This window comes from Salmo salar, chromosome 26 (assembly GCF_965601325.2).
Source record: "Salmo salar chromosome 26, fSalSal1, whole genome shotgun sequence".
NCBI lineage: Eukaryota > Metazoa > Chordata > Actinopteri > Salmoniformes > Salmonidae > Salmo > Salmo salar.
Window position 1 is genome coordinate 8,973,586 of NC_138316.1, and position 14,788 is coordinate 8,988,373.

Consider the following 14,788-nt stretch of genomic DNA (forward strand, 5'->3'; position numbering starts at 1 on the left):
CCGCTGGCTACATCCCTTCCGTCTTCAAGAGAGCGAGAGTTGCACCCCTTCTGAAAAAACCTACACTCGATCCCTCCGATGTCAACAACTACAGACCAGTATCCCTTCTTTCTTTTCTCTCCAAAACTCTTGAACGTGCCGTCCTTGGCCAGATCTCCTGCTATCTCTCTCAGAATGACCTTCTTGATCCTAATCAGTCAGGTTTCAAGACTGGGCATTCAACTGAGACTGCTCTTCTCTGTGTCACGGAGGCTCTCCGCACTGCTAAAGCTAACTCTCTCTCCTCTGCTCTCATCCTTCTAGACCTATCTGCTGCCTTTGATACTGTGAACCATCAGATCCTCCTCTCCACCCTCTCCGAGTTGGGCATCTCCGGCGCGGCCCACGCTTGGATTGCATCCTACCTGACAGGTCGCTCCTACCAGGTGGCGTGGCGAGAATCTGTCTCCGCACCATTCGCTCTCACCACTGGTGTCCCCCAGGGCTCTGTTCTAGGCCCTCTCCTATTCTCGCTATACACTAAGTCACTTGGCTCTGTCATATCCTCACATGGTCTCTCCTATCATTGCTATGCAGACGACACACAATTAATCTTCTCCTTTCCCCCTTCTGATAACCAGGCGGCGTTTCGCATCTCTGCATGTCTGTCAGACATATCAGTGTGGATGACGGATCACCACCTCAAGCTGAACCTCGGCAAGACGGAGCTGCTCTTCCTCCCGGGGAAGGACTGCCCGTTCCATGATCTCGCCATCACGGTTGACAACTCCCTTGTGTCCTCCTCCCAGAGTGCTAAGAACCTTGGCGTGATCCTGGACAACACCCTGTCGTTCTCCACTAACATCAAGGCGGTGACCCGATCCTGTAGGTTCATGCTCTACAACATTCGCAGAGTACGACCCTGCCTCACACAGGAAGCGGCGCAGGTCCTAATCCAGGCACTTGTCATCTCCCGTCTGGATTACTGCAACTCGCTGTTGGCTGGGCTCCCTGCCTGTGCCATTAAACCCCTACAACTCATCCAGAACGCCGCAGCCCGTCTGGTGTTCAACCTTCCGAAGTTCTCTCACGTCACCCCGCTCCTCCGCTCTCTCCACTGGCTTCCAGTTGAAGCTCGCATCCGCTACAAGACCATGGTGATTGCCTACGGAGCTGTGAAGGGAACGGCACCTCCATACCTTCAGGCTCTGATCAGGCCCTACACCCAAACAAGGGCACTGCGTTCATCCACCTCTGGCCTGCTGGCCCCCCTACCTCTTGAGGAAGCACAGTTCCCGCTCAGCCCAGTCAAAACTGTTCGCTGCTCTGGCACCCCAATGGTGGAACAAGCTCCCTCACGACGCCAGGACAGCGGAGTCAATCACCACCTTCCGGAGACACCTGAAACCCCACCTCTTTAAGGAATACCTAGGATAGGATAAAGTAATCCTTCTAACCCCCCCCCCCCCCCCCCCCCTTAAAAGATTTAGATGCACTATTGTAAAGTGGTTGTTCCACTGGATATCATAAGGTGAATGCACCAATTTGTAAGTCGCTCTGGATAAGAGCGTCTGCTAAATGACTTAAATGTAAATGTAATGTAAATGTATCAAATTGTTGCTATTGAAACTCCCGAAGTCATCCAATCATTGTAATACATTTGAAGCCATACCTGCGTGTGGCCAACTAGATTATAATTTCAGCACCGTTTTGATTGACTCCTTTGACTCCTCTTGATAAATGTGAGATGTAGTTTTTCACTGAATCTCCGTTTTCGTATTGGTTAGGCAACAAACAGGCTGGGGAAATGTTATCTAAATTGAGGTGAGTGCTGCTCACGATCATCTTGTCTAGTTGGCTCATCTATTTGAATATTTTGCCAGCATGTTATGTAGTTTAACAAGTGGATTATGTTGCTCTTCACTTGCAGTCGCTTAGTAGCCTAGGTCTACGTTTGCCCAAAAGCCTGAGACGTCATTGACTTGTTTCAATCAATGTGATTTTGTTTCACTGAATCTCTGTCTGTATAGGCTATTTGGTTAATTGGTTTCTGGCTGCCCAAATAAGTGGGGGTTGTATAGCTCATTTATTCGTTTGCCCATCTATCACTGATGAGAATCATTCAGCATGCAATAATGTTGCCTAAATCTAATGTACGCCTTTTATTTTGCTCGATCGCATGTATGCAACTACACAAGCCCGCGGAGGTTGTGAAATATTAACACGAGACTCGCATGCCCTTGAAAATAGGATTGCTATTATTTTCTATCAGTATCATGATGAAGATACGCACAACGTAAGACCCTACGTCTGCATCCTGACAAAGTGGGTAAGAAAGAGATGAAACATGGATTTGAAAAAAGCATGGGTTTGGGCTGTTTCAAAAATATAACTTTTTTTCACCTTCCCGTGACACAAGTTGTGTGGGAAAAATATGATTTATTTTATTCTGTATTCTTACTACAAAATATGTGTCGTTTTAAAAATACATTTTATTTGTCTTATAGTGTTTCTTAGGACCTACCAAAACAAATTAATAATAGATGTATTTTTGATGGTGTATATTCAATGAATTTATTCAAATAAACGCCCATCCACATCTGCATACCACTACCACCACTTGTCACAGGAATGTGTTAAAAATGGGCCTGCTTGGAAGGGGGTCATACAAACATTGTCAATTTTTTCTTAAATCCTGTGTGTGTGTGTGGGGGGGGGGGGGGGGATCTATGAGTGTGTGTATGTGTGATAGATGGATTATGTCCTGTAATCCTTACACCCTGTCCTTTTAAGGGGATTTTCCCCTCCAATCTCATCTAATTCCTCGGGAGACAATGGCTGCGGGATTAGACTTGCCATCAGCCAACACCTCCCCTAACCCCAGTTTTGTGTCTGTGTCAGTATCACATACACCTTTTCCCCTGTCTCAACACCCATTCATTACAAACGCACTCATTCTCAATCATGTTCGTAATCTGCATGTGCTGATGCGTAAAGAAAGCATTCCTCGACTCTCGAGTGGAGAATATTATTATCCTATAACAGGAGAAATCTGATATGTTAGTGAAGATGGATTAGGCTCATAACATCACTGAGAGATCGGACAGATATGCATACATTGTGATTATGGCGGGTGAAGAGGTTTTCACAGGGGCTGTTAGGTGTGACGAGATCAGCATCAGGCTGGCATCTCTTGACACTGTCCCCGGGCTGAGAATTGTCATGGATGGACAGCAGGTGCCCTCTTACATATCACTATAGTTTATTTAGGGCTGAGACCGATGTTCTGTTTTGATGTTTGTATCACTATAGCTGTAATTAAGATGCGAAAATAGACAATGTGCTCACTTACAAATTACTCTTTAAAAAAAGTTGGGTGCTGGATCCATGTTTGTAAAATCCATTTAGGACAGTACAGGGTTTCCTGCAGTGTGAGTTTGATTGAATGCCACCCAGTGTGGATATAAGTGTGGACTGTGTGGAACTGTGTTTAGATACACACTGCCCGGTATGACTGCAAATCAAATAGAAATGAATTATATGGAGGCTGTGTGTGTGGAGGCTTTGCGGTAGATTTGATGAATTATTAAAGTTCCATTTCCTTTGTCGTTTCACACTTGGAGAGGTAATCTACCGTTGCTCTTCAGAGGGGCATACCGTTGTTTTTCTCTTGGTTTCTTTTACTGGGTTTGCATAGTGTTTAGTATCTGGTAATTGTACTGATCCCCTCTGTGTGGAAAGTCCACATTTTCCCCTGCCTCCTTCCAAAATAAAACCCAATACATTTTTTCATTTTTTTTGTGCAGCTGAAAAACCCAGGCAATGGAAATAGAAAATGTAGTAAAATAAATGAATCTTTGCTTGAAAATGTAGACATTTAAGGTCATATTTTGGCCAATTTGAAGGAATTAACTACATAGTCATATATTTTTTTATCCTCCAACCAACCTGTACTCCAGTCATGATCCAACATTGGGTCTCTGACCCACAGTTTGGGACCACTGATCTACATCCTATTGAGACAGTCCTGCTCTCAATATTCAAGCGTTGATCATTGACATTGATCTAGCATGCTATTGACTGGTCCTCAGCATGAAAGTATTGATGTCACTCCACAACCATTATCATTAGTTCACTTGACAAAATATTAATGTCACGTCCCAGTGGTATAGACTACTCCTCCTCTATTAAAGAGTCCTTGTCTTGGATGTAGGTGGTCTGCTAGCCTATGATGACTACATTAGAATGTAGCCTCACAGTCTTCTCCCCTACTTTAAGACTATTGTATTTCCTGGTCACTTTGTCTGTTTATTGAAGGTGGCTTCGTACGTATAGTGCATTTCACAACCTGCTGAGCCTCAGGGTTTCTCTGTAAACTGTAAAAGCGCCAACTGGCCGACTAAGCCACATGTATAATAGGCTGGTACTCATTCATTCTCTGTGGGTCTGAAATAAAGGCAAGCATACAACAACAAGGTTATAGAGACCGTGAATGATTTATTCTTATGGGAAGTAGGACATTGTATGTGTATAGTATTTACATTAAATGATCCATATTGTTGTCTGAATATGTTTGATGTATTTTTCCCAAATTTACAAGAGGTCCGTTTTCTCCTTCCTACCTGGACCAGCCTCCACTCCTATTTTAATTCATCATTAAATTGTCATAATGTAGTTTATCATTGCTGGTTTTATCTTTAAGATGGGGCTACCAGGCATGGTTCTCTAAGCCTGTAGAAGAGAGATTAGGCTGTAAGCCTGATGGACTGATACGCATATCTACAGGGAACTGTGCTACATTCCTTATGTTGTATGGTCAGCAATATGTGAGGTATATGGAAAAGGATTTTGAATAGGTATATTATACAGTATAGTATTTAATATCAATACAAATGCTATTTTTTCGATGATCCACACAATTACCAAACATCATTAGCAAGCAATAAACAATGATAGACTGCAAGGCATTGAGTTACCCATAAGCCTAACATGTACATGCATCTAAGAACAAACTGAAAGTTCAATATTCTGCTACTGGCATCTTGGCGAGGGGAAAAATATAAGTTCAATCATAATTGACCTTTTTTGTTATTCAAAAGAAATTGCATGTTGGCTTGGAAGACTTCATCACCATGCATTGTTTTGAACCAGATGGTCACAGAGTTGTGGAGCGTGTTATTTTGTTTATAGCATAAGCATATCTAGGGAGAGTTTCTTGCAGCATGGGATTGTAGCTGCACTGTGTGGGTATGTTTGTTCCTGTCGGGGGGATAGAGGTAGAAAACATGACTGTAGTCAAGCGTCTATAGAGCGTAGGTTTGAGTGAGAGAACAACCTTAGAATGTGGAATGAAATGGAGAGATAGGGAGAGGGAGCACTAGCATCTTTCTGGTATGTTAACCAGGTCCTCTTTTGTGTGGGGTTGATGCTCACGTGTTTGTGTGTGTCAGAGAGAGAGAGCGAGGGAGAGGGAGGAACAGTGTGTGGTGCGAGGGAGGATGGGACGCAGGAAGCGGATTGGCTCAGCTCTGTAGTAGGGTGTGGCTATAGGCTGTGAATGACTGCTCCAACCCATCTCACTGTCAGGATTTGAGGACAGTTACCAAGGAGTAGAGGGGGGAGTGCTGAAATAGTGTGAGTGAATGAGAGACAGTAAGCGAGAGAAAGAGAGAGAGGGAGCGTGGAAGGGCGAGCGAGAGGGAGCTGGACGGTTGCTATAACACTGCAGTCTTTTTTTTCTTCCCTCATCCAAGGAAGGTGTCTCTCTCTCTTCTTCTGGAAATGACCCTGGCAGATACTTTACTCTAGTTACCCATCTAGAGGAAGAGGAGAAAACAAACAAAAGGGTGCACAGAAGGGAGGGAGAGAAGAGGAGGAGAGGGAACCTTGCCTGAATGCAATGCTCTACTGGCTGGACTGTGGAACTGATTGACAGAAAGGGAGGGAGACAGAGGTGAAGAAGGAGCGAGGGAGTGAGGCAAGTAGCAGGTAGACCTGCGAAACAGCAGCTGCGGGAAGGGGAACAGAGGAAAAGCAGAAAGGGGGAGTTAGAGAAGAGAGAGAACGAACCAGGACGAATAGGAAAACCAGGCAAGGAAAGTGGTAGAGCGCTCATCTAAAGGAAACCAAAGAATGCTCTCCTCATTTCAGTTACCTATCCTTTTCTCACGTATCTTTTCCTTTCACTCATCCCCACGCATTCACCTCAGTGTTGTCTCTTGGTCTGCACATCTTCTCTCCTTTTAACTTTTCTGAATGTGAGGGAAAGTGGAGCCAAGACAATGGACACTGGTGAACATTCAGAATCAATTCCAACTGGATGTAGTACTAGCGTGCGGTCTTAATGGAGAAGTGGTTCTGGTGTAAAAGAGACTGATTGGCTAAAACACTGTTGTTGTTGTCAACAGTGTCTGTTTTCTCTGCCAGAGCGCACCTGCTCAGGAATTTCTAATGGCACCAGGTGTGACGTATCACTCAGCCAACCGACCACATTAGAGCAGTTCGGGAAGTGCCAAGCGCTCTTGCAATTATGTGTGTCGGATTCACCTGAGATTAGCAGGAATTGGAAAAACTAGAGCTTATATTTTCAAGTGATAGACAAGTGTAGTTGTGGGATTCAGGAAAGGAACATATAACGAACAGGTGTTGTAGGATTAAGCAAAGGGAAACTGGAATATACAGGTGTTGTAGGATTAAGCAAACATTAAAACGGGAATATACAGGTGTAGGATTACGAATGAAGGCAATCTGAATAACCACAGATGACAAGATATCGTCCACAGACGAATTTGAGGTGATGTGTTTTAATCTTAGCTGGTCTATCACTGCAGGGGCACAGTTGGACTACATGCCTAATCACACTTCAGTTTCTGTGGTGAAAACACTGTAGGCTGGTTTGCTTAGAAACTATTTGGAACAGTTGCTCTTCCACATTACTGGCACCACAACTATGCACATTTGTCACCTGAGGACACGTTATTTGGACTTTGTGTCTGTTTAGGTTTTAAGTGACTTTTGAGGCTCTTGGGGGTGTTGAAATAAAACTTTGGCTGTTGCTAGCGTCTCACCTCTGGTTGGTCCATGAGGCGCTCGAGCACGGACGAGACGCCGTACCGGCGCAGTCCCTCACTGGACAGCAAGCCCGAGACGCCACCCTTCACCTCGGGCTTCCACAGCTACAGTGGCGAGTACGAGTATAAACGTCCGCCCTTTGCATTCGGCTTCCACACGGCGCCGGGTCCGCAGGCGGCTAAAGGCCGCTACCCCACCTCGCAGGGGAAGAAGTATGTGGTGTTTTACCTGGACCTCTCCTTCATCTTCCTCCTAGAGCTGCGGCGCTGCAGGATGGCTGAGGGCTGCATGAGGAGCCTACGCTACGGTATGGTCTTCTTCAACCTCCTCTTCTGGGTGAGTCCAGCTTTTTGGTATTTGGAGTGTGTGTGTGTGTGTGGTGGGGGTGTTTGAGATGTGGCAAGTCTTGGTGAGTCCAGTGTCTGTCTGTCTCTGTCTGTCTGTCTCTGTCTGTCTGTCTCTGTCTGTCTGTCTGTCTGTGTCTGGGTGTTTATATGAGTGATTATGTGGGTGTGATTCATTAAGTTTAGTTTCTGTATTTCTATGTGGGTATATTTCTGCCTGTTTGTGTTCAGCCTATGCATGCGCAAACCTGTTTGTATCGCGGCTATCACTTTATTGAAATAGTCACACTCTTAATTCATTATCATTATCACATCCATCTTACTCTTTTGCAAAAGTGGCTGCTGTCAATTCGGTCCGTCAACTACACAATCCTATCTTTTTACACTTGGGGGCTCTTGACTGTGTCTGTTTGATTGTGTCAGTCTCAATGCGATAGTATCTGTCCCCTCACCACTCTTTTGACGCCTGCACGGCTTGTCAAACGTGACCGTTAAGCTTTAAATTCACAGATGTCTATCTATACTCACCCTTCATGACCTTCCTTTATCCTTTTCTCTGCATGCTCTGGGAATTTGGTTCTCTACAGCGTCCTGATTCTATGGTCCCCTTTGACTAATTGAACGCGCCTGTCCTCTTTTGTAATAAAATGAGGTCTTGTACATTGGAAAGCAATCACTGCGAAGGCCCACTCCTTCCTGGGAGCCAGTGACCTCCAGACCCTTTTTTTAATCAGCTATTACCTGCTGCCAGAGAGGGGTCAATGTATTTGTCATTAGCAGGTGTGTGTGTGTGTGTGTGTGTGTGTGTGTGTGTGTGTGTGTGTGTGTGTGTGTGTGTGTGTGTGTGTGTGTGTGTGTGTGTGTGTGTGTGTGTGTGTGTGTGTGTGTGTGTGTGTGTGTGTGGGGGGGGGTGTCACGGGCAATACATCCTTGCAAACAAAATGATCACTTACATGTGAGAGAGGTCTTGTCATGGGGTATGCTTTTTACCTCTTCAGACAGCGTTAAGATATTTATGCTTCTAATAAGATGAAACAGGCAGAGCTCTTCAATTGGAAATAGTTGCCCGTTTAAAAGTCTGGAGCTAAATGACAGGGATGTTTGGTGTATCCTCTGTCTAGCCACGCACCCCATGAGCATGGCACTTAATTTGATCTGCTCCTGTTAGTTGCCCTGCATAAGAACATCTGCTAAATTACCTAAATGTAAACATATTGTGCCATCATCAATACAGCTAATCATCCCTTAGCCTGTTATATTTTATGTTGTAGGCCCATTTATTTTCTGAAATTGACTGAAGAGGATGGTCCTCCCCTTCCTCCTCTGAGGAGCCTTCACAGATGCCTATCCATGTGGTAGGCCCACCATTTTGTTAAACAGACCGTTGCATTTGGCTTTTTTTAGTCCGGATTCCTGTAACTAACCAATTTGGCTATTTAAGCTATGATCAGCTTGTCAAAAATGTACAGATACAAACTTGAAACCACTGATCATGACAATGGGATGAAACTCCTGGACAGCACTTGTGATTGTCCATTCCGTATTGACCATTTTACTTTGACCTGTCCTGTTTTTGGGAAATGTTGTTTGCTAACATGACAGCGCAATCTTTATTTGATTGGGTGTCATTTAGGTTTGGCTATTTGATTGGAGAAACCCGCATGTAAAAAGTGTCCATCTTACATTGTCATAGATTTTATGTCCAGCCTGTAGGCTACAGAAAACTCACTTATCCTATATCTGCTACATGATTTATTATAAACTCAGCAAAAAAATTTATGTCCTCTCACTGTCAACTGTGTTTATTTTCAGCAAACTTAACATGTGTAAATATTTGTATGAACATAACAAGATTCAACAACAAACATAAACTGAACAAGTTCCACAGACATGTGACTAACAGAAATTGAATAATGTGTCCCTGAACAAAGGGGGGGGGGGTCAAAATCAAAAGTAAGTCAGTATCTGGTGTGGCCACCAGCTGCATTAAGTATTGCAGTGCATCTCCTTCTCATGGACTGCACCAGATTTGCCAGTTCTTGCTGTGAGATGTTACCCCACTCTTCCACCAAGGCACCTGCAAGTTCCCGGACATTTCTGGGGGGAATGGCCCTAGCCCTCACCCTCCGATCCAACAGGTCCCAGATGTGCTCAATGGGATTGAGATCCGGGCTCTTCGCTGGCCATGGCAGAACACTGACATTCCTGTCTTGCAGGAAATCACGCACAGAACGAGCAGTATGGCTGGTGGCATTTTCATGCTGGAGGGTCATGTCAGGATGAGCCTGCAGGAAGGGTACCACATGAGGGAAGAGGATGTCTTCCCTGTAACGCACAGCATTGAGATTGCCTGCAATGACGAGTTCAGTCCGATGATGCTGTGACACACCGCCCCAGACCATGACGGACCCTCCACCTCCAAATCGATCCCGCTCCAGAGTACAGGCCTCGGTGTAACGCTCATTCCTTCGACGATAAACGTGAATCCGACCATCACCCCTGGTGAGACAAAACCGCAACTCGTCAGTGAAGAGCACTTTTTGACAGTTCTGTCTGGTCCAGCGATGGTGGGTTTGTGCCCATAGGCGACATTGTTGCCATTGATGTCTGGTGAGGACCTGCCTTACAACAGGCCTACAAGCCCTCATTCCAGCCTTTCTCAGCCTATTGCAGACAGTCTGAGCACCGATGGAGGGATTATGTGTTCCTGGTATAACTCGGGCAGTTGTTGTTGCCATCCTGTACCTGTCCCGCAGGTGTGATGTTCGGGTGTACCGATCCTGTGCAGGTGTTGTTACACGTGGTCTGCCACTGCAGCTATCCGTCCTGTCTCCCTGTAGCACTGTCTTAGGCGTCTCACAGTACAGACATTGCAATTTATTGCCCTGGCCACATCTGCAGTCCTCATGCCTCCTTGCAGCATGCCTAAGACACGTTCACACAGATGAGCAGGGACCCTGGGCATCTTTCTTTTGGTGTTTTTCAGAGTCAATAGAAAGGCCTCTTTAGTGTCCTAAATTTTCATAACTGTGACCTTAATTGCCTACCGTCTGTAAGCTGTTAGTGTCTTAATGACCGTTCCACAGGTACATATTCATTAATTGTTTATGGTTCATTGAACAAGCATGGGAAACAGTGTTTAAACCCTTTACAATGAAGATCTGTGAAGTCATTTGGATTTTTACGAATTATCTTTGAAAGACAGGGTCCTGAAAAAGGGACGTTTCTTTTTTTGCTGAGTTCAGACATTTTTTTTGCGGAACATTGGTGGAGCGCCGCAGCGATTCATCTCTCCAACAGCACCCTGGAGAGGCGCGCTGGGAATGGACAAGCTAAGTATTTTGCACCCCTGCCTTTGACAAAGTGGGCACTGCTTATCACAGGGCAGCATCAGTGCTCACCTAAAAAGTCAATTTGCCACTGGTTGAGAGAAATTGTCATTGTTTTGGGGGAAAATTATGTGAGGTTTTATGTGTTGTTGGAGGTGCATTTTGGTCAGTTTAGCTCAGAAAATGCCCCCCTCGTCATTCTGCTACCATAGGCAGATTGACAGGATAGGCAGTAGGACAGGATAACATAACGCCAATGACTGGGAATAGAGAAGAGTGTCTGAACAGAAGACATTCAACTTTAGAAACTGATTGGTCCAGCAGGCTGTCAAGCGGCAGGAAGATAAAAGATCATATACAAAGACCCAGATTTCAAAGTTGACACACCAGACCTACCTCCCAACATCGCCCCAGTTGAAAAACCAACCAAGGAGGAGCTGGTGGCAAAACTTTTCAGCCTAACTTTGCAACTAACTTTAGCTAGCCGAATGATGGCAGTGTGATGTTGTGGAACGCCATCAGTAACATGTCATGCAATCATTGGTGGCTGCGTGCAGTGTGACTGCTATTTTTTACTCCACCTGGAACAGCACCATTCTCTACCTCACGGGTGTATTCATTCCGGTATCTCATAGGCATAGAAACCAGAATGAATAAAACAAGCTTGGAACCTCAAACTCTGGCAATTCGACTGGTAAACTCATAGGCACATTTGCAGTGGCTGCTTGGTGTTGTCATCAAATTTGATTTGTCACATGCTTCGTAAACAACAGGTGGAGACTAACAGTGAAATTCTTACTTACAGGCTCTTTCCAAAAATGCAGAGAGAGAAAATAGAGAAATAATAGAAAAGTAATAACACATTAATAATAATAATAATAATAATACACAATGAGTGACAATAACTTGGCTATATACAAGGGGTACCAGTATCGAGTCGATGTACAGGGGTTTGAGGTAATTAAGGTATATACAGTTGAAGTCGGAAGTTTACATACACCTTAGCCAAATATATTTAAACTCAGTTTCACAATTCCTGACATTTAATCATAGTAAAAATTCCCTGTCTTAGGTCAGTTAGGATCACCACTTTATTTTAAGAATGTGAAATGGCAGAATAATAGTATAGAATAGTAGAGAATTTCAACTTTTATTTCATTCATCACATTCCCAGTGAGTCAGAAGTTTACATACACTCAATTTGTATTTGGTAGCATTGCCTTTAAATTGTTTAACTTGGGTCAAAAGTTTTGGGTAGCCTTCCACAAGCTTCCCACAATAAGTTGGGTGAATTTTGGCCCATTCCTCCTGACAGAGCTGGTGTAATTGAGTCAGGTTTGTAGGCCTCCTTGCTCACTCACTCTTTTTCAGTCCTACCCACAAATTTTCTAAAGGATTGAGGTCAGGGCTTTGTGATGGCTACTCCAATACCTTGACTTTTGTCCTTAAGCCATTTTGCCACAACTTTGGAAGTATGCTTGGGGTCATTTGGAAGACCCATTTGCAACCAAGCTTTAACTTCCTAACTGATGTCTTGAGATGTTGCTTCAATATATCCACATAATTTTCCTCCTCTTGATGCCATCCATTTTGTGAAGTGCACCAGTCCCTCCTGCAGCAAAGCACCCCGACAACATGATGCTGCCACCCCCGTGCTTCACAGTTGGGATGGTGTTCTTTGGCTTGCAAGCCTCCCCCTTTTTCCTCCAAACATAACGATGGTCAAACAGTTCTATTTTTGTTTCATCAGACCAGAGGACATTTCTCCAAAAAGTACGATCTTTGTCCCCATGTGCAGTTGCAAACCGTAGTCTGGCTTTTTTTATGGCGGTTTTGGAGCAGTGGCTTCTTCCTTGCTGAGCAGACATTCAGGTTATATCGATATAGGACTCGTTTTTACTGTGGATTTAGATACTGTCGTACCTGTTACCTCCAGCATCTTCACAAGGTCCTTTGCCGTTGATTTGCACTTTTTGCACCAAAGTACGTTCATCTCTAGGAGACAGAATGCGTCTCCTTCCTGAGCGGTATGACAGCTATGTGGTCCCATGGTGTTTATACTTGCGTACTATTGTTTGTACAGATGAATGTGGTACCTTCAGGCGTTTTGAAATTGCTCCCAAGGATGAACCAGACTTGTGGAGGTCTACATTTTCTTTCTGAGGTCTTGGCTGATTTCTTGTAGGTGTTCATTTTGTCCAGTTGGGAAAGGTAAGTGTGGAGTGCGATTGCGTCATCTGTGGATCTGTTGGGGCGGTATGAGAAGTGGAGTGGGTCTAGGGTATCCGGGAGGATGCTGTTGATGTGAGCCATGACCAGCCTTTCAAAGCACTTCATAGCTACAGACAGGAGTGCTACGGGGCGGTTATCATTTAGGCAGGTTACCTTCGCTTCCTTGGGCACAGGGACTATGCTGGTCTGCTTAAAACATGTAGGTATTAGAGACTCGGTCAGGGACAGGTTGAAAATGTCAGTGAAGACACTTGCCAGTTGGTCCGCGCATGCTTTGAGTACACGTCCTGGTAATCCGTCTGGCCCCGCAGCTTTGTGAATGTTGACCTATTTAAAGGTCTTGCTCTCATCAGCTACCGAGAGCGTTATCACACAGTCGTCCAGAACAGCTGGTGTTCTCATGCATGCTTCAGTGTTGTTTGCCTTGACGCGAGCGTAAAAGGCATTTAGATCGTCTGGTAAGCTCGCGTCACTGGGCATCTAGGTTTCCCTTTGTAATCTAATAGTTTTCAAGCCCTGCCACATCTGACAAGCGTCAGAGCCGGAGTAGTAAGATTCATTCTTAAACCTGTATTACCTCTTTGCTGGTTTGATGGTTCGTCTGAGGGCATAGCGGGATTTCTTATAAGCGTCCGGATTAGTGTCCTGCTCCTTGAAAGCAGCAAGCTCTAGCCTTTAGCTTGATGCGGATGTTGCCTGTAATCCATGGCTTCTGTCTTGGATATGTACATACGGTCACTGGAAGGCAAAGTGTTCCTAATTTGAACCATTTCATGTGTCTGAAAGAAATACTCTGCCTACCCGGCAGGCCCAGAGAGCAAATCAAGTGCTCCTACAGGCCTGCCGCTGGCCAATCAGATAACTGTGCAGACATGAGCTTTCTTGAGCCATAGACTGCAAAAAGAAGTCTCAAACGCACAGCAAAGTTGATACTGTATAATTTCTGAACTTTTAAAACCATGACTAGCGAGAGCGGCTGTTTTATGTGTAAGTTCATGTTTAAGTTGTTATTCAGCACTGTCAACACTTTGTTCAATACCTTTTTATAAGCTGTAAAATGCGTGTTCTCCCTACTTCCACACGCTACAACCAGCACTGCAGTGGCAATGACTGAGTATAGCAAAGTGTTCCGATAAGCTTGCGTTGTTTATTAGCGGCTTGTGTCTTTTTTAATATCAAGGAATGTTTCACTTTTCTCTGGCCGTAGGAGTAACATGAATTGGTGCATGAGGCATAAATAATGCAGTGAGACTTGAGTTTTGGAATCAGCTGGAAGACTGTGTCCCTTTGTAAAAAAAATATTATGCTCACTTAGCTGTGCCTCACAAGTAATGAAATAAATGAACTATCATCAGTGTGATCATATATCCCATTGAAAAATATATATAATTTCAAAATGGTCTGAGAAGAACAACATTGGCAGGCAAATTCAAGCATAGACAAAATGCAGTGATAATGTATTGGGCCTATAGCCTACTGCACAAACCTCATTGCTACAGAAATGTTTTAATTGGTTAATGTTGCATAGGCTTACATTTTTTAAAGTCATGTTTTTAAGAAATCTGAGCGGTAGATCTCTGCTTGCATTTTGACTCAAAGTGATCTTGACTCAAGATGTTTTTTGCTCCTTCGGTCTCCCATCGATGTTTTTAACCAAGCCCAGCCTTGCTTAGGCTTGATATTTCTCACTGACTATTACCAATGTGCTATTGTGAGAATTATTGTTGAAATCTCCATTAATAAGTTCACTGTTGCTATCAGTCATTCCAAACTGTAGGTTCAACAGAGCAAATTAAATGTAACCATACTTTATCAATCATATATCATCAATGA

The 14,788-nt window shown here is 44.3% G+C and overlaps 1 protein-coding gene across 2 annotated transcripts in view; it reads left to right on the top strand.

Annotated features, from left to right (window-relative positions):
• The window catches only part of LOC106587084 (tetraspanin-4), a 109,596-nt gene that overhangs the window by 13,187 nt on the left and 81,621 nt on the right, over positions 1–14,788 (top strand). For both annotated transcript variants that reach the window (XM_014175024.3, XM_045708307.2), the window contains exon 2: positions 7,307–7,386. In XM_014175024.3, coding sequence (XP_014030499.1) covers positions 7,324–7,386 — 63 coding nt within the window. In that variant the 5' untranslated portion in view covers positions 7,307–7,323. The remainder of the gene's footprint in view (positions 1–7,306; positions 7,387–14,788) is intronic.